The sequence below is a fragment of the Mesoplodon mirus genome (assembly GCF_964341445.2).
Source record: "Mesoplodon mirus genome assembly, chromosome: 3".
NCBI classification, from domain to species: Eukaryota; Metazoa; Chordata; class Mammalia; order Artiodactyla; family Ziphiidae; genus Mesoplodon; species Mesoplodon mirus.
In genome coordinates, this window is record NC_138978.1 from 1,787,925 (window position 1) to 1,809,028 (window position 21,104).

The 21,104-nt window shown below is 58.0% G+C and overlaps 1 protein-coding gene across 2 annotated transcripts in view; it reads left to right on the forward strand.

The window, feature by feature from the left end:
- PRDM16 (PR/SET domain 16) overlaps positions 1–21,104 on the forward strand; it is a 322,086-nt gene that overhangs the window by 139,040 nt on the left and 161,942 nt on the right. For both annotated transcript variants that reach the window (XM_082615285.1, XM_082615284.1), the window contains exon 3: positions 20,605–20,655. In XM_082615285.1, coding sequence (XP_082471411.1) covers positions 20,605–20,655 — 51 coding nt within the window. The remainder of the gene's footprint in view (positions 1–20,604; positions 20,656–21,104) is intronic.

Genomic DNA, 21,104 nt, shown 5'->3' on the forward strand with positions numbered 1-21,104 from the left:
TCTGCAGAGTGTCAGTGTAGTGAAAGGAAATGTTTCACACTGTGCCGGGGAGAGCGAGCCTCTCTAAAGAGGGTCAGGGCAGCGGGCCCAGAAACCAGATTGACTGGCCACAGCGCTAAATTACTCACACAAGACACCCATTGTCTGCCGTGCCAGCTCCCGGAGGACCTGCTTTCCCATTCTTTCCCCTCGGAGCTGGGGCGGGGGAAGGGGTCCAAGCGTGGGAGGAGAGGGCAGGGGCTGGCCGGGAGCGGCAGGCTCATCTTCAGAACAGAGGGAATCAGGAGCCGGGTTAATGATCACCCAGGCCTGTCTGCGGTGCTCGGGAACAGGACGATAACATTCTCCCAGAGCCCGGCCACAGCTCTGCACCCGGGAGATTCGGTGCAAGATAATGTCCTACGAGGGTTAATAACTGAACGGGCCCGGGAGAGGGGCCAGCTCGACGCTGCCGGCCAGAGCGCCGTAACCCACCACCCTCGACTCGTACCCGGCTTTGCCCTCAACTGCTGATGTGGGACGTGGGGGAGGTGGGGGGCTCCCCCTGGAATCTTGGGAACCATCTCCCTGATGTGGGTGAGCCTTAGGACCCGGAACAGCCAACCCCCTTGGAGCTCGAGGACCTCGGGATCCATGAGGTCGGTGTAGAATAAGGATCCAGATGGATGGGGGCTCCCTGGGGACCCGGCGAGGGGGCCGTGCCGGCCACAGATGTTCGGCACCGAGGTAATAATGAACCTCTCCTGAAAACCATTGACCATGTAACCTCGGACAGCGAGAGCCTGCGGCGGACTTGTCCTCTGCAGGACAAGCTTGCCTGCATCTCGGAGCCCCACCTTGCACAGACGATCCCCAGTACCCACGGGAGAAGGGGGGGCGGTGCAGGCACTTTGTTCGGAGCCCAGCCTGCGCCGGCTCTCCATCCGAGGACCTTCCGTGCGTCCAGGCTCTAGATCCTGCCCATCACCCCCGTCGGCTCACACATGTGGAGCCAGGCCTCGGCACCTTAGCCATCAGCTGGGGCAGCTCATGGCCTGAGCTGGCTCAGACACACCTGCAGGGCCCATCCAGGAGGTGCCAACAGGCCTTCCCTGGTGTCCTCCGCCCCTGGTCCACTCGGTGGGCATTGGACCAGGTCACCAGGGCCTGGGACGACTCTGGAGCTGCACCAGCTGCCTCTGGCTGAGCAAGCCGCACTGTCGGCCTCAGGTCTTGCTGCCCACCTTGGCTGCCCGTGGTGCTCCTCCACCTGAAAGGCCAGGTGGATGGTGAACTTTGGAATGGTCTAGAAGGGCCCAGCCTCGAAGCTGTTCCAGTGGACGGAGTGCTGCTACAGCCGGGCAAACAGAAGCACAGAGATGCAAGCGGTCTGGAGGCCTGGAGGCCGTCTGCTCACCTCCCCGGAGGCCGATGCTCTGCCCTGCATGGAGGAGATCCTTGCTGAGACCTCTTAGAGACAGGCTGCCTGGGCGAGAAAGGACAGCTAGCCCGACCCGGCCCAGCCCTGGGAAAACCACCACGATCCCAGCAAAGGCAGCACCCGGCAGCCACTCCGCACTCCACAGTTTGAGCACCCACGCTGCACCAGGACGCTGGACCCCTGCGGTCAGGACACTGTCTGGGGAGCAGCATCTTACAGGCCAGAGGTCCATTAGGTGGACAGTGGTGACGGCTCAGGCAGGGGCCGGCCCTGGAATGGCCGCTGCTTTAGACCACCGTGTGCAACACTAGGATAGAAGGAGACATTGGAGAAAGTCCCAGCAGGGCCCCACTGCCTCTGCCTCACTCTGACCTTAGGGAAACAGCCTCTGGCTGACGGAAGCAGAGGCCTGGACTCGGTTTCCCCAGGCACTGGTGCATTCTACTGCTGTGTGACCTCAGTCAAGTCACTTAACCTCGCTGAGCTGCCTCACAGCCTAAGAGGGACAATCAAACTGGATAATGTATGTGGAACTTTTTTTTTGCAAGATGCAAAGAGCTGCCTGGATGCATGGTCTTTGTGCAAATAAGGGAAGAATGCCCGAGCCTGCATTGTGGGACCCCTTTGTACCGAGTGGACCCAGTCTATAAGCACTGTATTTTCTTCACTAAAAATAAAGAGTTACTGCTCAGGCCATCAATCATGAAAAAGCCTAGCCTCAGATGCACAATGCACACAGCGCTCTTCCCAAGGAACAGAGGCAGGATGGGCGATGTGCATCCGGCCCCTTCGCACTAGGCCCTGAGCCGGCCGGAGCCTGAGCTCACGTGACATGCACGTGTGCTCACAGGTGTAGCAGGGACACACGTGTGTGCACATGCACACAAAGCACAGGCATGCACCCACACGCACACACACGCATGTGCACGCATGCACACGTGAGTCCCTCATGGAGAATCACTCTCCTCTCATTCTGAGGCTCAGCACCCGGGACCCCCTCTCTGAGTTTTCGTGGTGTGGAGAAATCTGTGCGGGAAAGCCTGTCAGGGGACAGGACAGCACAGGAAACTTCGTGATGATGGCTTCTCACGCTTCTGTTCCCTGGACCCCAGGGTCTGCTCTGGGTGGCAGGGAACTCACTGCTCCCCGACAGGGGCCTGCGGGCCTGGTGCTTGTGCCCCAGGTGGGGAGGGAAGAGGCACCCACAGGGCCAACCTCAGCGTCAGGCGCCATGACCTTGCACTCAGGTCCCATGGGGCCCACCCTCCACAAAGCAAGTAGCCCGGTGGAAGAACCGAGAACAACAGACCTCGCTGCCCGCAGGGACGATCTGGCCCCCAGCCTGCCGGCCGCTGCTCAGGCAGTCCTGGCCTGGGATGCATTTCCCAAGGCTCCACGCAGGCCCAATGCTTGGGTTCCTCTTTCTTCTGAGAAGCTCTCCCTCCTTCTCTCCGCCATGAGAGGTGGGAGCTCTCAGCCCGCCGTCCACCATCCCTCCTTTCTTGGTGGGCTTCAGATGGTGGAGCCTGCTGGGATGTTCTAGACCCCCGCCAAGCCTCCGTGCTCCCAGACCCCGTGCAGGGCTGGGACTGCTCTCGCCCTGGCCGCACTCCAGAATCACCCGGGAGCTTTCACAAACTGCGATGCCCGCGCCCTCCTGGCCCACACCCATGACATTCATGAGACGGGGGTGGGCCCAGGCACCGGCATTTTGCAAAGTCTTTGGGTGTTTCCAGGGTGGGGCCTTGGGTTGGGAGTGAGAACCAGAGCTCAGCCCTCAGCACCGTGGCCACTGCCAGTTCTGTGCCTTCAGGTGCCCCCACCTGTGATTCCTCAACTGGTGGTTTCCAAACCCCGAAGATGAGGCATTTTGCATCCAAAGGGGACTGGAGAAAGTGTGCAGCTTGCCCACCCTGCCAGCAATGCCTGGGGCTGGCTACTCTCAGAGAGGCCCAGGGAGGCCTGAGGGGCGTTCAGATCAGCCATGGAAGGCACAGCTCCAGGACTCCCAGGAGTGAGTGTGAGCCGGGCGTCCGCAGTGGGACCACCTGCCCACAGGTGCGCTGCATCTGCTGAGGGCCAGGATGAGGCTAAAATGACCCCCATCCCCCGCCTCTGCCGCTGCCAAAATAAAGGCCTCTTTCTGCCGTTAGGGAATTATCGCATGAACACAGCCTGGGCTAATCGTGACCAGGGTACAGCTAATCACAATGTTGATTATGGAGTCACTATTGATTTTCGCGGAGGCAAACGTTTCTCGCGTTTATAACACCTGTTATCTTTTGACTAATAGAAGCGATGCTGATGAGCCGAAGTTCATCTCTGGACTCGGCTCCTTCCCAGCCCAGCGGGCGGCACCTCCCCGCACAGGTGTGTGAGCACCTCACTCTCCTCCCCTACGCATTTTTAAAAATTATGACAAAAGGTAGAAAGCCATTCTGGCCATCAAAGTACGTGGTGTTGAATCTAGAATAAAATTGCTTGGATTTTTTTTTCCTTTGGATCCCATTAAACTCTTCCAAAGCCTGCTTTTCTTCCCATGGGTTGCAGGAAAAGACTCCATGAATTCTGAATATTCGGACCACACACTAATGTCACAACCCCGGGAACACATGTCTCAGTAAATCACAGGTGTGATGCGAATGTCACGTGGGCCCCGGCGCTCAGCCGCGGCCGTAGGACAGAGGATGTGCAACCAGAATAAGGAAGCAGCACCTCTCACCCCCACCAGGCTCTGGGGTGTTGTCTCATTGCGTTTCTCAACTTTAAATGCCGCGAGCAGAGGGCGGAGAATTCCCGGCTCCGTCAGAAGCTGTACCTCCTTTTCCAAATATTAAGATAAAACGGCATCACTTTGGAAAATGTTAAATATAACAGAAAATCCATCGCACCAATCAAGAGATTTGTCTTTCAGGGAAGCTCTCGTGTGCGGGAAAGAGGCAGTCATACATCAGCCTGCTCCGCCCCTCAAATAGATAATCAATTTCCCTGAAAGCATCAATAATCAGAGTGGACATTTATGGCCCCTTGGATGGTTTATCTTTGGGGCTGGGGACAGCAGGGCCATGATGAATACCAAATCCGCCAGGGAACACAATTAAATGCTGTGAGGATAGAGGATTTTATATCGTGCACAAAACAAAGCAATCAAATTCATAATTGAACTCCATTGCATGAAATCGGCCAGAAATAGAATCTCTCACACCCAAAGCACAAGCCTTGAGCCCCGCGTTAGAGGTCAGGGGACAGTGTGGCTAGCACTGCGTCTGTTTATCCCTCGGGAGGCCTGAGCTTGTCCCCCTCTGAGTGACCCAGCCGGCAAGGGGGACTCTGTTCCCTCCCCTCCTGCACCCGCTCAGGGCTGACACCGCCACCTTTTTCTTCTCTTAGTGGAGAGAAAATATTGTCCTGGTCTGAAGTGGTTTAAACCGGCATCAGAACTGTGTGCTCACCTGGCTGCCTGCACTCAGCAGGTCCAAGGGGGGGGCGGTAAGGCAGAGGAGTTACCCTGACGAGTGGGTAAACGGCACTTGGGGGTCCACAGGACCAAGGAGCCCCCGCCTCTCCCGGGAGGAGCATTTGCCGCCTTGTCCTCGGGGCAAGCAGCCACACTCAAGGTGACCTTGAGCTGGGCCAGCTAGAGCTCTGGGAGGACCTGTAAAACCCCAGAACTGGGGATTCTCGTCTCTGGGAAATTTGCTCATTTCCCACTGGACACAGCACCAGCGGACTCCAATGGTGGGGACAGGTGGACCCCCTGCTTGGGGCAGAGCCACAGAGCTAAAAGCAGGGGGCCAAAGGTGTCGCCTGCCCATCCGGAGCTGGGTGTCTGGGGGCAGTGGGCGTCGGTTCCAGTTCAGGTCTGTTTGGACTTCACGAGCTTGATTTTCGAAAGAGCCTTGAATATGTTAGCGTTTAAGGTCATATACACTTGGCAAAACACGGCTTTTCGTTTGGAAGGGAAAAAAGGCATAAAGGGCATTTTGGACACAAAATAGTGCTTTAAAACAGCATTTTGATGAGTTAAGTATAAATAAATCAGAAACACACGGATTTCATTTCCTTTAAAATACCCGAGGGCTCAAACACTAGCGGGAAAAGTGCCTGGCAACAGCGGTTTGGGATTTTGACAAACCCAAATATTTTGAAGAGGTTTCTGCAGTGTTTGCACCCAGGTCTCCTCGTCTGTCCTGCCTTCCGTGAGCACCCGGCGGACTCGTGCCCACCTGCCTGTGATGGGCAGATAGTCCGTGTGTGTCTGTGCGCGTGTGCGCATGTGTGCGCGCAAGTGCATGAGAACAGGCAGCAGAGAATAAAAGCAAGGATGACCAGAAAAGAGATGAGCCTTTCAGACTTAAAGCGTTTGAACTTCATTTTGAGAAGTAATGGAAAAAAAAAATGAAAAAGGCCTGAGAATCCTACTTTGACGGAGTTGAAAAAAGGCTCCGTCCCTCTAAAACGGGCCCTGGAATGAAGTCAGGGAGGTCTGCTCGCTGCCCGAGCATCTGGGTTGCAAGCAGGAAATCCAGCTCCGCCCCCAGAAGTGTCGGATCCCGGGACAGAGCTCCTGGGGCAGCCAGACGTGTGGGCAGGGCAGCCGGGCCGCACGCACCGCCAGGCCCTGCAAGGTGACTGTCGCCTCTGTCGAACAATGGAATTTGGTGCGAGAGGTTTGCCTTTCTCTGTGCTCCAGGGGTGACAGGACAGCCAGCCTGGATCACTGACGCGGCTATGTTCAAGATGGCTCGGCCTGGGGGTGTGGGCGGTGCCGGTCAGCTGGGCAGGTTCAAGGATGCTTTGGTGAAACACCAGCTCCCTCTTTCAGGTGGCTCAGGTGCCGGGAAGGAAGGCAGAGGCCATGTTCCTTCCCGTCCAGAACTCGAGGGTGGTCAGCGGGAAGATGGTCCGAGCAACCCCCGGTTATGAGTTTTCCGGCACGCCTAGTAAATAAATACAAATAAAAGAAAAGCTAGTGGGGCAGTTACTCAGAGCCACAGAGCTTGCTCTGCAGGTTCACAAACTACTAAAGTTTGAGAGGACTTCCCTGGCGGTCCAGTGGTTAAGACTTCGCCTTCCAACACAGGGGGTGTGGGTTCGATCGGGGAGCTGAGACCCCACATGCCTCGCAACCAAAGAACCAAAACATAAAACAGAAGCAATACTGTAACAAATTCAATAAAGACTATAAAAATGGTTTCCATCAAAAAAAAAATCTTAAAAGAAAATAAGTGAAAAAAATGGAGTTTGGAGCTCCCATGGGTAGTGCAGAAGGGCCCCTGGCCCATGCACCATGGTCACTTCCAACACGGGGCCCTCTTGGTGAACCCCCTGCAGCCCGATCACTCAGACGGGATGAGAGCCCGGTTCTCAAGTCCTGAGTGGCGTGCACACACGCAGCCTGCAGCCTGCAGCTCTTAGCTAGAACATCTGGCCCCTCTGAAACCGGCCTGTTCGCTCAGAGACGCAAACAGAGGAGCTGCCCTCCAGGGCCGGCCCCGACACATCTTTCCCCACTGAGTTCCTCTTGGCGTTGGCGTCCGATTAGGAAAAAAAAACCTTGCAATCAATACTCAAGGTTGGATTTTGAGCTTTTCTGCAGAACTGGGCTTGGAGGGTTTAATAACAAGGTTCCTCACTGCTTGGGCCTCTACGTTTATAATAAAAATAAATATTTCCCCTTCCTCACGTTGAAGGCCATGCCAACAGCAGGGAGGGGCTTGGATGCGAGAGGAAGCAATTGGAGACGCGTAAACACCACAAGCATAAACCCCCGCGGGTCTTTGGAGGGCCGGGTACCTTAACGGGACCCCAGGGATCCGAGCGTTCCGTCTGAGCCCCGACCTCTTCTCTAATTGTACAGTGTAAGCTAATCAGCATCCAATGCCTTTTCTCTTTAAGAGCAAGACAGAATAAAGCCTCAAGTTACTAATTACACAAATACAGTGTCTTTTGCTAATTGGGTTGGTTAATGTTAGTTAATAAAGCACTTGAAGGATAGGCATGTGGTATGAAAGAGGCAATTCATACGTCTAATAATAGGCTAATAACTGTCAGTGGTGACTCATCAGCCCCTGTTGCATGGACCGAGCGTCAGACTCTCTTTCCAGGCCTTTGGACGGCTGCGACGAACTAATGCCTGCGCCCACTTGCACCCCACGAGGGCTTGGCAGTGTGTGCTGGCCACAGCCCTGGTGGTGCTTTGGGGAGTTCATCCTCCGACGAAAAGCGAAGCCCTGTTATTTCTATTATTTATGGAAGAGTCTTCGGTGAAGCGATCAGGAGCAGGAACCAGAGTCCCGCATCCTTGTCCTGAGGCCAGAGGCTTAGCTGTGTTACTCAGTGACCCCGGGCAAGCTCCTTGACCTTCACAGGCCTCAGTCAACTCAGCTGGAAAATTGGGTAAAAAGATTGTGGTGTCTTTCAGGCATGAGCTGCTGAGTGGAGGGGCTCCGAGAGCAGACAGCCCAGAGAGCAGGGACATGGCCGTGGCCAGCCCTGCCGTGCCCGCTCATGGCCAGTGCCAGAAGGAAATCAGGACCCGTGCGCCCAAAATCGGACCCCAGGATCGGGGACTCAGGGCCCAGCTCTGGGACCTGACTGGGTGAGACGCAGAGGCCAGATTCCCTTGCTGGCTGTGGAGAGTTTCCTCCAGCGGGCTGCCCGCCCCGGGGTTCTGGGGGCAGGTGCTGCTCTGCGGTCGGCTTTGGGGCTGGCGCGCCGTCCTGGCCCCCGCCCCCGCACAGGCACCCAGGGGTCAAGTTTATTACTTGTCCGGTCCTCTGTTTTGAGATGGGGCCTCCTTGCTGTATCCCAAGTTTTATCGTTTCATACAAGTAAACCTTTTTTCTGATACAAGAAAACCAGACAAGAACGAATCACCTGCCACGAGGCTGCCCCCGTCAGCTGGTATCACCGATTCCATCCGCAGGGATGTCCCTCCTCTAAAGAGTCCTGAGGGGGGCATCTGTCCAAATCCGAGGGCCTCTCCCAGGCGCAGAAACCTGGAAAAGCACAGGGTGTCTAGGGAGGGAAAGCGAACCGACCAGGGCACGCAGATATGTTTGCTTCGGGTGTGGAACTGGGGGAGGAAAATGGCCCAGAAGTCTGCTTGCGTCTGCTGGCTGACTCTGCGGGGCCGGGCAGCCTCCACTCAGAGGAATCTGTCTTTTAAGTTCACAAATGTGCCGTAATCGAGACCGTTAGACCAAACCAACTAAGCAAAAATGGAGGGCGTGAGGATGCAGGGCTTGCCCAGCCGGCCGGGGGCCAGGGGCAGGGGCGAGGCCCTCCAGGAGGAGCAGTGAGGCACCCAACATGGGGCCCCATCTCGCTCTCCGCCCCAAGTGCTGAGAGGTGGAGGCTGGCCCAGCGGCCAAGCCACAGGCCCAGCTGAGGCTGTGCACACGTGCCGGTGTGATGCTCGTGTCTGATGAGCTCAGGTGGTCTTTGTCCAGGAGCCGTCCACCTCCGCGGTGCAGGCCTGCTGAGCTCTGCCGGGGGGACCCCCTTCTCTGTCCCCGTGCCCTCCCCACTCAGCTTAACCCGGTTCTCCCGGGCCCCTGCCGGGAGGGGTCTCCAGGGGCTGCTTGTGCTCTCTGTGTCTCTCCCCCCATCTCTCTCTGTCTCTGTCCCCTCCACCTCTCTCTCTCCTTCTGTCTCTCTCTGTCTCTGACTCTTTATCTCCCCCGTCTCTGCCTGTCTCTCTCCAGGTGTGGGACACGCTGCCCTCGCCCCCTGCCCCCCACGGGCGGTACTCGCACAGACCTTGTGTGGTTCGCCGCCCGGCAGACCTCAGCTCTCTTCTCAGTCTTTGGAAAAAGCAAATCAATTATATGCTGCCGCACAAAATCTCCCAGGCCCAAGAATACAGTTTTAAAAATCCGTCTGGCCCCAAGAATATTTCTGTGAACGCGGTCAATGTATCCCTGAGGCCATGTTGTCCCAGGCACGGGCTGCGTGGACAGTCTTCCCTGGCAGCGCCGACGGCCTGCAGACCAGCTCAGAGCTGTGGGGCAGGACCGGAGAGGCTCATAGCCCGCGGGGTCCCCAGGCACCCTCCCGACCCCCCTCCAGACGGCCCTGGGGACACGCATGCCCCTGTGCCCACTCTACCTCTGGCGCTAATGGGGGTCGGTTTTCTGAGTCCATCCCGCAGGCAGAGGGTGACTTGTCATGTTAAAGTGACAGGCATGGCAGCGAGCACCAGAGTGTCACCCCAGCTCCCCCCACGTGGCCCGAGCCTGCAGCCACTCCTGCTACAGGTCTGATGGGGGCCTGTTCCCACGCCGCTCCTCCAGGGTCTGTGGACTGGGCTCCAGCTGCCCATTCTTACCTCTGGCAGTTGCAGGAAAACCAGAGGAGGATTGAAGAAGCTCTTGCTTTGCTTTCAGGACTACAAAGAGGAAGGAAGGCAGCAGGGGTGTGCACGTGTCCTGAGGTTTTTGGCTGCTGGACGCCGGCTCTCAGGAGAGCAGTGGGATCCAGACCTCAGATCTCAGACCTCGGGCGGGGGCCAGAGGGGAGTGACTTGTGCTCTCTGCACTGACGTGACCTCTCGCACGCTGGCGACTCGTTAGAAAGAGGGGACGCAGCGTAAAATCACTCTGTGCAGAAGTCAGGACGGTCAGCAGGTGCTTTTGGTGTCTGTGTGTCACTCTCTGCGCTTCTGGGGGTGTCACTGTGGCCCAAGGTGACACAGGCACATCCTTGGGTCCCTCCAGCGTCGTGCTAAAGTGAACTCGGCAGAGGACAGTTTCGGGCACCAAGCTCCCTAGCTGAGGTCTCGAGAGCCAGGACGGCCTCCATGACAACCTGCGGCCCATTCCTGATGAGCCAGGGGGCTCTCCAGAAGGCGCTGGCGAGGGCGCCCAGGTCCCCCAGTGTCATGAAGATGTGTCCCCCACCCTCACGCTCCGGGTCCCCCAGGCCGGAACCTCAATGAACCAGGGCCTCTCGGCCACCAGACCTGCCCCCTGGGAAGGGTCTCCCCACCTGAGGGGTCTCACCGGGATGTTGAGGGGCTTGAGGTGGACATCCCAATGGGTGTTTGGAGATTTCCTTCATGACAACTTTGAGCACTTCTTGTTGGAGAACAAACAGGAAAGGAAAGAAAGACAAGGCACGGAGCGGTTTCAAACTGCTTCCAATTTCACACCATCTCTTCCCGGCAGGAGGCTGCAGCTGAGAATGCGCTCTGGGCGGGGGGCCGGGCGGGCGCGGCAGCTGTTCCCGGGATCAGGTGTTCTGGGAACCCGGCTTGCTGGCTGCCCCGTCTCTTGGCCACTGAGCAAAGCTGCCCTGGGACGGGGAGCCGTCTCTGCCCACCCCGTCCTCCGTGCCCACAGAGGGTTCAGGAGGCATCGTGCCCGCATTTCCAAGAACACGAGACCTCCCACCTCCTCCTCTGGTGGCGGTGTCCGCCCTGGGCTGGGGGGGCCACATGCTGCTTCTGCAGAGAACCAGACAGTACACATGGCAGGCTTTTTGTGCCACAAGCGATCCCTGTTGCATATTCTTTATTTTCACAACTCTTTAAACATGTAACAGCCCTCGTAGCTCACAGGCCACATGGACACAGGCCACAGGCTAGATTTGCCCCGCCGACCCTGCCAGAGGCCAAGGTAGCCCTCTTCCTCCCTACTGTGGCTTCTGAGCACCCTGACTGTAGGCTATTCCCCTTTCCCCCGCCCCAGGAGGGGGTGCCGTGGACAGCGCCAGCCTCCGACGTGTGTGCCCCCCTTTTCTCAGGTGAGCAATTCAAGGCTGGTTAGCAGGGGCACACGGGTACGGAGGGTGGGAGAGCCGGCTCTGGACTGGGGTTCTCTGTGCTGCCCTGTGCCCCCTCCTGCCCTGCCAAGGCCCCTGAGGAAGGAGGGTCCAGCGGACACCCCATATTGGCCGGGAAGCCCTGACAGGCGTGCCCAGGGCAGGCGGCCTGAGCCACGGGCCCGCCCTAGTCTGGGACGTCCTCCCGAGTTCCCTCATCCCCAACGTGCCCGACCCTGAGCTGGAAAAGCAGAAGCGGGGTTGGGGGCGGCATGGGGTTTGCTTGGAAATTTGAGCCGGAGTGGGAGTGGGTGGCCTGGCCCAGCTCTGCTGGTTCAACCTGCCCCCCAGAGAGCAGATCCGGGCCCTGGGGGCTCCTGGCTGCATGGCAGTTGCAAGGATGCTCTAAGATTCCAAAGGCTGCCCATTTTTCACAGCGGATCAGTGCGGAATTCCTCCACACAGCTGTTGCTGTAATTGGGCCCCATTAGGAAAGTGTGAGCTCTTGCTGGGCGGCTCCCCACCTCCTACCGACCCCACGCACAGTGGTCTCGAGTTAGCACGGCAGCTGTGACCAAAGCCCAGGCACTCGGGCTCTGCAGGGCTGGCCCCTCCCCCCAGATTTGAAGCATCCTTTGTAGGAGACAAAGCCCAGGTCCCTTTCTCATCATCCTTCCCTCCCTCCTCCTCACGATGCCCGCCCCCGACCCGCTCCCCAGATGGAGCCAGATCTGTGGAGGCCGCGCAGCCTAATGGCTCAAGTGCGGCCTGGTTGGAATCCCAGCTCGGCCTCTTCCCAGCTGTGTGACGCCAGGTGAGCAGCTCAACCTCTCTGAGCTTAGCTGGCAAGTGGGGATTAGTAGAGGTTAGTGCGCCTCCCGCAGGGCTGACAGTGGGCTGTCACTACTGTCACTGCTACAGTATTATAATCTGGATTCGAAACAGTGTACGTCTGGCTTAGACGTTTGCGATCCCCGAAGTGAGAGGGCCCTCCAGGGTTTGCAGAGTGAATCCGTGGAATAATTAAAGGCTGAGGATCAGACAAGGCCAGAGTTTGATGGGGAAAGGCCTGCTGTCCCCCCGGTCATCGCCCCCATGGGCACAGGGACCACTGGTGGCTGCCGTTTCACATTGTGTCACTTCTCTGTCCCTGGAAAGCACTACCCTGACATTGTTATGGGAGTTGAAATTCAACTCTGTGCTGAAATGTGGGGTGATCACCTCTGACCCGCCCACCTTCCAGTTATTAAAGGTGACCCCATGCCCCAGTAGGAGGGGTGGGAATTCACAGCCCAAGAAGAGCCCAAATCCCAGGGGATTCACGGTGGGCGGGGCTGGGTGGGAGAGAGTCGTCACATTTCAGCATCACCCCAGCCCCATCCGCATCCCAGCCTTGGGTCTCTGGACTTTCAAACTTGCATCTGTCGAGCAGCCATTGCTGGAGGTCCATGACCCCTTTTTCCTTCACTTACGATTTTTAAGGATCATCTAACAAACAAGTTATCGATAAGCGGGGTCAAGTTGAAGTGCGTTAATATGATTCTGTCAATATGCAGGTTATTTCTATAACTAAAAAGGGTTGAGAATAAAAGACAAATGTGCACGTGTGCACGTTTGCACGTAGAACCGATAATTGACCTGTGATTTATTTTCCCCCTTGGGAGACGCCAAGGTGCAAAGTCCCCCGGGCTGCAGTGTCTCGGAGGCGGCTTCTCCAGATGGGCTGTCATCCAGGTGTCCGGGCGAGGCTGGAGTACAGCGCTATCAGAAGGTCTGGAAGCCAGTCATGCAGGGCCCGCAGTGGTCCCAGAAGGACGTATTTTCAGACGTGCGTGGGCAGAGCCACCTCTGGTTTGCGATGGGCAGAGCCCGGTGTTGGTTTAAGCCAACGGGATGGAGCACAGCAGGGAAGCCGCGGGAAGCCGGTCCTGCACGCGCCTGACACTCGCGATGGATGAGCAATGTTCTGGGGCCGCAGAAGGGTCGGCCGCACAGGGACGCTGGGCTTTTGGAATGTGAAAGAACGTTCTAGAAAAGCTGGGACTCTCCTGCAGGGTCTGAGGCCTCCCGAGTCCACACGCTCCTTCCAGCTCTTGGCTTTCTCCTCTTGAACCCAGACCCTCAGGAGGAAGCTCTGGCACCAGATCCAGGAACAAACAGCTGTTTGCTTCTCCTGGTTTCCGGGGGTGCACGTCCACCTCCTGGAGCTGGCTATCGCGAGGCCCCTGGACGCACCGGTGGTTCCCGAAGGCTGAAAGTTATGGCCGTCACGAGCCATTGATTGGATGTGCCACACGTCACCCAGCTCTTAGGATTTACGTGCACTTCCTCTGGGGACATGAATCTTCCGGAAGCAGGAGGAAGAAGCTGTCGCCTGAGGCCAGGTGGGACACTGAACACGCACCTCCTCAGGACAAGGGCCCGCGGAGCCCGACCTGGGCTCAGGCCTCAGCTCACTGCCTGGCAGAGGGGGATTCTGGAGCCCGTGCCACGGCTGCTGACACAAGTGTGGACCCAGCGGCCTCCTCCTGCCAGCACCTGCCTAGTCGGTGCCCCAACCCAAGCTCCCTCATGACCCGGCCCACCAGCCTGTTCTCTGTGTCCAGAGCTCAGCTGGACACGAGCCCCCAGGTAGGAGCTCTGGGAACGAGCTCCTGCTGGGGCCAGGACAAGAGGGCAGGGGCTCCTAGGCCAGGTCAGATTTGGACCCAGGCCACCCCATTCAGAAAGTGGTGACAGAAAGGGCTGAGCAGTGTCTGTGGGGTTGGGCTCTGAGACCCGAGCTGCCCAGTGTGTGAGGAACCTGTATTTGGTCTGGGGGAGAATTCAGAGCCTTGTTGGAATGGCTCGGCCAGAGGTTGGGTGTCCTGAGCTGGGCGTGACCTGCACTCTCTTCTCTCTTGAAAGGGGTAGCTTTGGGGGGCGGTCCTGGGGGAGCAGGGGTCCTTGCAAACAACCCCCTCCCCCCAGAACAACTGCCGCCCCCAGGGAAGGTGGTCAGCCCAAGCCCTGCCCCAAGTGCGTCCATGTCCCCGTGGCATCAGACACAGGGGTCAAGGCAAGGTCACAGTGGTGGCAGGCCAAGGGGGCCGTGTGTCACAGCCCTGGGGGCCTGGGTGGGCTGCTGCCCGGGCCAGGAGCTGGTGGGAATGACAGGTGGGACCCCCATCCAGATGGCTCTGAGGGGCCTGTGATTCCGAGCAAAAGACCAGGGACTTGCTGTCTGCCGGGGGAGTGTTCGTGGTGAGTTCGGCTCAGGTGCTGGGCTGTTACAGGGTGGCCTGTGGGTTGGAAGGAAGCTGGGGAGCCTGGGGCTGGTGGCGCTGCCCTTATTTCTTTGGGCTCTTTACCGGCAAGACGGTTGCAGCGGGAACCCTGCTCTGTCGGATGCCTGGGTGACCAGGGGTCAGAGGCCAGGCAGGTCCACACCTGGGCTGCCTTCGGTCTTTCCTTGGCAAAGGGGCTGCACAGCCCTGCCCTCTCTCGGTGCCCCCGCCCCACGGGCCCCATACTCTCGATCCCTGCGGGTGGACGTCTGTGTCCACCCTCGCCAGCTGTGCACATGCGGGAAGGTTACTCTACCTCTCTGAGCTCCTTTCTCATCTGTAAAGAGGGGGACGGCAGCTCTCCCTCAGAGGCTTGTTCTCAGTTCTAAGGCCTAATGTGAGCCCACCGTGGCGCCCGGCCCGGCCGGCCCTCTGTTCCCTGCTATCTCGCTGTGTCCCTTCGGGTGGCCTCTGACAGGTCCCCCAGCTGATGGTGGGGAACCGGCGCCCTGCGGCCTGAGCTCTGGGCCCACCCCGCCCCCGGAGCCCACTGTGGCGTGTCAACAGGCAGGTGAGCAGGGAAGACCCGAGGACCGCCACCACTTAGCATCCAGGGCTTACACGAGGCCGCCTTCCCTGCCTGCCTCCTGCAGACCCTCCTTCCTCCCGTGCTCCCCCCGCCCCCGGCCCCCAACCATCCGCCTGGCCAGCACCGGCATCCATATTCACCCTCAGAGGCAAATTGAAACCCCGCCTGGCACTTGAGGATGCCCAAGGCAGCGGGGCCCTCAGGACCTCTCTGAACCTGGCGGCCCCTTCCCGTCCTCTGGGCCAGCTCATCTGCCCACCTCTGCCCCTACCTTCTGAGGGGGGTCCCCGTTCACGTCGGTATTGTTGGAGAAGCGGGTAGGCTTCAGCCGTTGCCTCTTCCCCAAAGTAGCTGACACTGGAATCAACGCGGTTTCAAGATTTCTTTAAATGTCTCCAAGGCACCTTCCGTGGGGCAGGGCAGACCAAAGGTGCCCAGTGGGTGCTTCTGGAAGGAGGCTGTGAAGGGGACCTAGGACAGACTAGACCATAAACCTGGGGGACTCAGAGGGCGTGATTCGTTCACTCACTCAGTCGTCTGTCCTGCAGGAGGGGAGGTATGGGCACCCGACATCCCCGGGCAGGGCAGGGTGTCCAGCAGAGGGGCGCGTGCCCACGGCTGGGAGCTGCCAGCAAACAGAGTGTTCTCAGCACATCTGACAGCGGGCAAACCATGCCCAGAGCACTGGGGCCATGCAGGGAAGTGTGGGCCAGGAAAAGCTGTCCGCCCCTCATTAGCTTGTGCTAATGAGGCCCCGAAACACTCCACAGAGGTCAAGAGACATAGAGGCCCCCACTCCGGGGTGGAGGTCTGGGGGGGATCTGGGAGAATTGGGGCGAGTCTAGATAAAGCCCTTGCAGGGGGCCCAGGTTTTTTGTTGGCGAACAGAAAAAGTAGAGAAGGTGGGACTTGGCTGTCCCTCAAGCAGGGCTGGTTTCTCCTGTCCCACCCCGAGGAGGGGCCGCTCCCAGTACCCCGACTTCAGGGTCCCAAGCGGGAGGCTTGGGAAATGCCTTTGGGGAGGGGAGGGCGGAGATGCCGGGCTGGGAATGTAAACAGCGTGCGGAGACCTAGATGCGTTTCGGGCCGGGCCCTCTGGAGGAGCCTGGGTCCTTTTCCGTGCCATACTTGACTGTGTAAATATTTTTCTTAGGAGTAAAGAGAGAGTCTCCATTCATTGGGTAAGATCTCACTTGAAAGAACTGAGAAGTATCTGTTTAGGCATAAAAGTGAAAAACAGTGTCCAAGGCGCCTTTCAAAAAAATCATTTCTGTAGCTCAAACACGGCTAAGCTGAGTTTTTTTTCTTTTTTTTAATGCAAAAAATAAATAAATGTGACCCACTCCCAGTTGAGAGCTCAAGAGTTTGTGTCAACACCGTTGGAGCCTTTGCTCGGGAGCCAGAGCGGGCTGGCCAGTGACTAACCGCCCTGACGGCTCCTGGGGGCACTGCCAGCGGGACCCCACCCAGGCCACACGGCCGGCCTGGCAGGGAGATGGTCTGGCCGGGGTTCAGGTGCGAGTCCCTGCCGGACGGGTCGGCGGCGTGTGGCTCCTTTCCACCGGACACACCACCCAGTGGCCCCCCGTTCCTCCAGAATCAGGGGGCCGGGGCTTGGACGCAGCCTCCAGCACCCAGCAGCTCTTTGGCCTTTGCCCTCTGTCACTGCAACTCCCGAGCCTCCAGCTCCTACCTGTAAAACCGGTATAACGATAGCTCTCACCCAGATGGGGCAGCCATAAGAAGGACGGGGGATCCGCCTTTGGGGCCTGGACAGCCCCCGCTGTCCTCCTGTCACCACGCTGCTGCTGTGCCCATCAGCGGTCACTGCGGCATTTCTACCAGGGAAAGCGGCTGTCATGGTAGGACTTTGATTTGGTCAGAAAACTCAGCATGAGAATTGTTCTTTAAAAAGCCTGTCTTCCCAGGAAGGGAGGATGCACACGTGAGGCCTTGGGCATTCTTTGCAGGAATTAAGATGAGCTCAGGACAGGGGGATTTGATGAGTTCTGAGCGGCAACGCGTTGGGTGCATTTCAGGGCGCTGCTTCGCTGGGCCTGAAACCCTCCTCAGAGGGCAGGTGATGCAGAGTCCGAAGCAGCTGACCACGGGGCTGGGGAGGCGGCACCAGCCTCCGTCTTGACCTGCCTGCGCAGACTGTGTCCCCCAGTTTCCCGGAGGGCAGCAGAGTGAGGCTCAGAGCCAGGACGGCATGGGAGGGGGTCCTCTATCAAACCCGAACCCCAGCCCTGTCTCCTGGGACAGTCCTGAGCAGTGACCTGCGCAGACGGCCCTGGCCCGGCCCTTGGAGGCTTCTTCAAGGGGAGGGGCCTTGGAATCAGCTTGTAGCCACTTCTAGACGCAGACACACCTACCTCTTTGGGTGGAAAAGGCGACTTCAGCAGTGGACAGCGAGGAACAGGTTAGAGAGAGGCCTGGGCTCCAAGGCCAAGAGAAAGAGGTCGGTAAACGAGAACGTTTGGTGACCTCTTGGACCACAGGCCAGACTTGGGCAGGGGGTGGGGAATTCATTCACTTCTCTCTGGTTTTGGAAGCCGCGAGGTCGGGGCTCTGTCTGGGTTTCCTCCTGTAGGTATGTTTTCAGATCCTTTCATAACAGACTATTTTGAAGGGAGAGAAGCCTTCTGGGATCCGTTTGTGACACCAAGCAGAAAGCCTAGCCCCCTCGGGGGACACGCCAGAACTCCGGAGCTGTGAGCATATGGATGTCTGTGTGTGTGTCTCCTCTGGGCTGACTTTTTGGAGAACAGAGGCTATTTATTTTAAGAGTCAAAAAAGATGCTTTGAGCAACCCCACTTAGCTCAATCCTGGCACCGAGACCCAGGAGAGAAGCAAATGCTCCCGGTCAAACCTCACTTTTTTGGCTAAACTGCTGAATCAAAACACACCTAATCCTTCTGCCGGTACGGAGACGGGCCTGAGAGCAGAGCCCGCCGCTGCCAGCAGCCGCCGGCCAGCAGCACGTGTGCCGAGGGCTCAACGAGCAAAATAAAGAGGTTTTTCAGCAAAGGGGCGGCCTTGGTGGGGAGGAGGCCAGAGCAGAGGCTCCAGGAGGGGTGCGTGGGGTGGGTTTGCACCTGAGGTCAGCAGTGGGTGAAGAGCAGAGGTGATGGCGGGCACACCTACCAAGGAGGGCCGTTACATCGGGGTGGGCATGCAGAAGCTGCCGGAACGGGGCGGTCCTGCAACCCACTCCCCATCAGGAGGATGCTGCTTTCTTTGGAGTCATTGGCAGAGGGTTAGGCTTCCTCTGGACGGGGGTGTCGGCCAGGCTGGGCTTAACAGCCCCAGCTCTCTCTGCATCACTGGACTGTGTGGGGCTCCGTTCTGCTCACCTGTGGTCCTGCAGCTCAACTGCCCACACCCCAGGCCTGTCCAAGGGAGCCAAGGGGCTGGCTCCGAGGAGCATTGGAGACCTTCGTCTGCCTGGTCCCACCTGGTCCCACCCGGCCCCGCCCGGTTCTGTGCTGTGCTTGGTGTGTTGTGCTGGCGTCTTGACCTTCAAGGAAGGTGCGGTTTGAACGTCTGCCTCTCTACCCCCAACCAGAGCTTTGCCGCCAGCACAGGCCTGCAGGCCGTGGGCAGGTACAGCCCTGAAGGCTCTCTGGTCTCCCAAGGGTGGCTTCTCCAGGTGCCCCCAAATCAACGGCGAGCCTGGCCCGTAACCAAGTGCACGGCCCGCGTGGGCATGGGATGAGCTGGGCCCGGCTGAGAAGGCCAGCTTGTCACCTTCCTCAGCACAGTCGCCTGGTGGTCAGCACCCTTGCCGGGTTTCGTGACACCTGGGAGGGTCCCTGAGGCCCCTTCTCTGGGACGAGTCACAGCAGCAGGGTGATGAGAAGCGGCATGGCTGGGCCGTGAGGCTCCAGTTCCTCGATGGTGGGCGTTGGGTAGGGGCCTCCTTTGTCCTTCATGAGGGGACGGGACCCAGGAAGGGGAGTCGTTCGGATGGGTGCTCCCCTTCCGCGGTTTTGTCCCGGGCCCTGGAGGCTGCGCGGCTTAGAAAAATTAATACACATTCTTTTCTCCCTCTGGTTCAAGCCGCCCCTTCGTAAGGGGCATGTTGGTGAATCATAGGACTCGGGGCCAGGGCTCGGACCCCCAGTTCTGCGTGATGCTGGCAAAGGTCTCCGGTCCAGGTGCAGGCCCGGCAGCCTGTGGCTGGAGAGTGGTCCATCTCCCTCCCCCGGGAGCACGGTCCCTTCCTGGACACCAAGGCTTTCCTGGGATCCAAGCAGTCAGCCTCTCTCTCCTCCTGTCCCGGCGTTGACCCAGCCTCCAGCCAGCCCTCTAGGCTCTGGCTTTGGGAGTGAAAAGCAGACAGAGTAGAGGGAAGCTACACAAGCCCGTCTGCTGGCAGAGCTCAGCCCCCAGGTCTCTCCCGGGGCCTGTCCAGCCCGGGCCAGCGGGGACAGAGCAACTAGTGACCTGGTCTCCAGCTGGCTCTCCTGAGGAGCCTTCCCGGTGTCTCCGTGTCCTCCTCTTCTGTCTCATTCTCTGTTTTCACTCCTAGTTGCATTCCAAACCACAATTTCAGAATCTATTAAAAGAAACATAAAATCCCCAATTGGTTAGAATTCTCAACATTTAAAAATATGACTTATTGTTATTACAGCTGAGCCTGGGCAAGTCCGCCAGCATTTTGGAACGCAGCGTCTTGGTCCTCTGACCTGGCCTGCGTGGGCACCAGCGGGCACCCTCTTCCACGCTTGTCATTTGAAAAGGCAATAGTGTCATTTTAAGGGGAGGGGAAATAAAACCCCTGGATTTGACCCCATTTCTCTTATTATTTTCCAAATATTCGTTTCCATCTTGTTTTCTATTCTTATGGAAATGACATTACAAATTTATGTACGTGTCTGTGCAGGGTACTTGTGACCCAGAAGGGAAAATCCCATGGATACAGCTAATTTGTCGGTTTGCTTAGCTTAGAAAGCGCTCTGGGACCCGTCGCTGAAATGCCACCCCTCTGGAGTGGAACTTGGTGGTTAAGAGGAGATGCCAGCCAGGCAAAATGCTACAGCTCTTTAGAGCCGAGCCAAGGAAAGCTCCAAGCCAAAGCTGTCCGGTGGAAGAAAGACCCAGAACGACTGGCACTTTCTCTCCTCGCTGTCCCAAGCCTGTGTCCCATGGGCGGGGGGAGGACTTCCTGGTGCTGCCACCGCCCACTGCTGGGGCAGGAGCTCACCCCAGGAAACAAGGAGGGAGCCTGTTACACATTTCAAGCATCTCGGTGCCCCCACTGGACTGTTCCTACTCATATGTGCAGCAGGCAGTAAGGACCCTCCGTGTGGGTCTGTACCCACTCACTACAGGACCAGGCTGAGCAGCTGCACAGGGCGGCTCCAGCCCAACAAATCCCTGTGCAACAAACGGTCGGAATAGAGGATCCCGGTTCTCCTTCTTATCTTGAAGAAGCCACCCGCCTTACCCGTGTTACTTCAGAGCACGCTTGCTCTGCTCGCACGAGCATGTAACCCACCGTAGCTTGAGGACCGCGTTTTGTTGGAAACTAACAACCCCTTTCCAAATTGTTTTGCAGCAAATGCTGACGGACGCAGAGGTGTCGTCCCAGGAGGGCTGCATCCAAAAGGTAGGAGAGCTGGTCCGCGCCTTCTCCCCTCCCGTCCAGTGTACACACCCGAGGACGGGTTATCTGTGGTCAAGCGTGTGCGCAGAATGCTGATTCCCGAGTGATTAGGACGGATGCTTGTTTTCACCGTGTAGCAGCAGGGGCTCACTTCACGGAACCATCCTAGTTCCGGAGAACCGAGGCAAGCCCCGAACCTGTGGGAATGCTTCGGGCCAGGCTGACGTGTGGAAATTAAATAAAGGCAGGTTGTGTTTATTTAACTAGCTCCACTGGATACTCACGTGAAAAGAATATAGAGAGAAAAAACACACAACTGGCTGCAGATTCAACAAAGCCTCTTGCAGTACTCAGCCTCCGAAGAGGGCTCAGGCACGGCATTGAATAAGCAAACCATCAAGCGAAAGAAAGTGTTAACGTGGGCATCATCCCATGGTGATGGGTAACAGCCG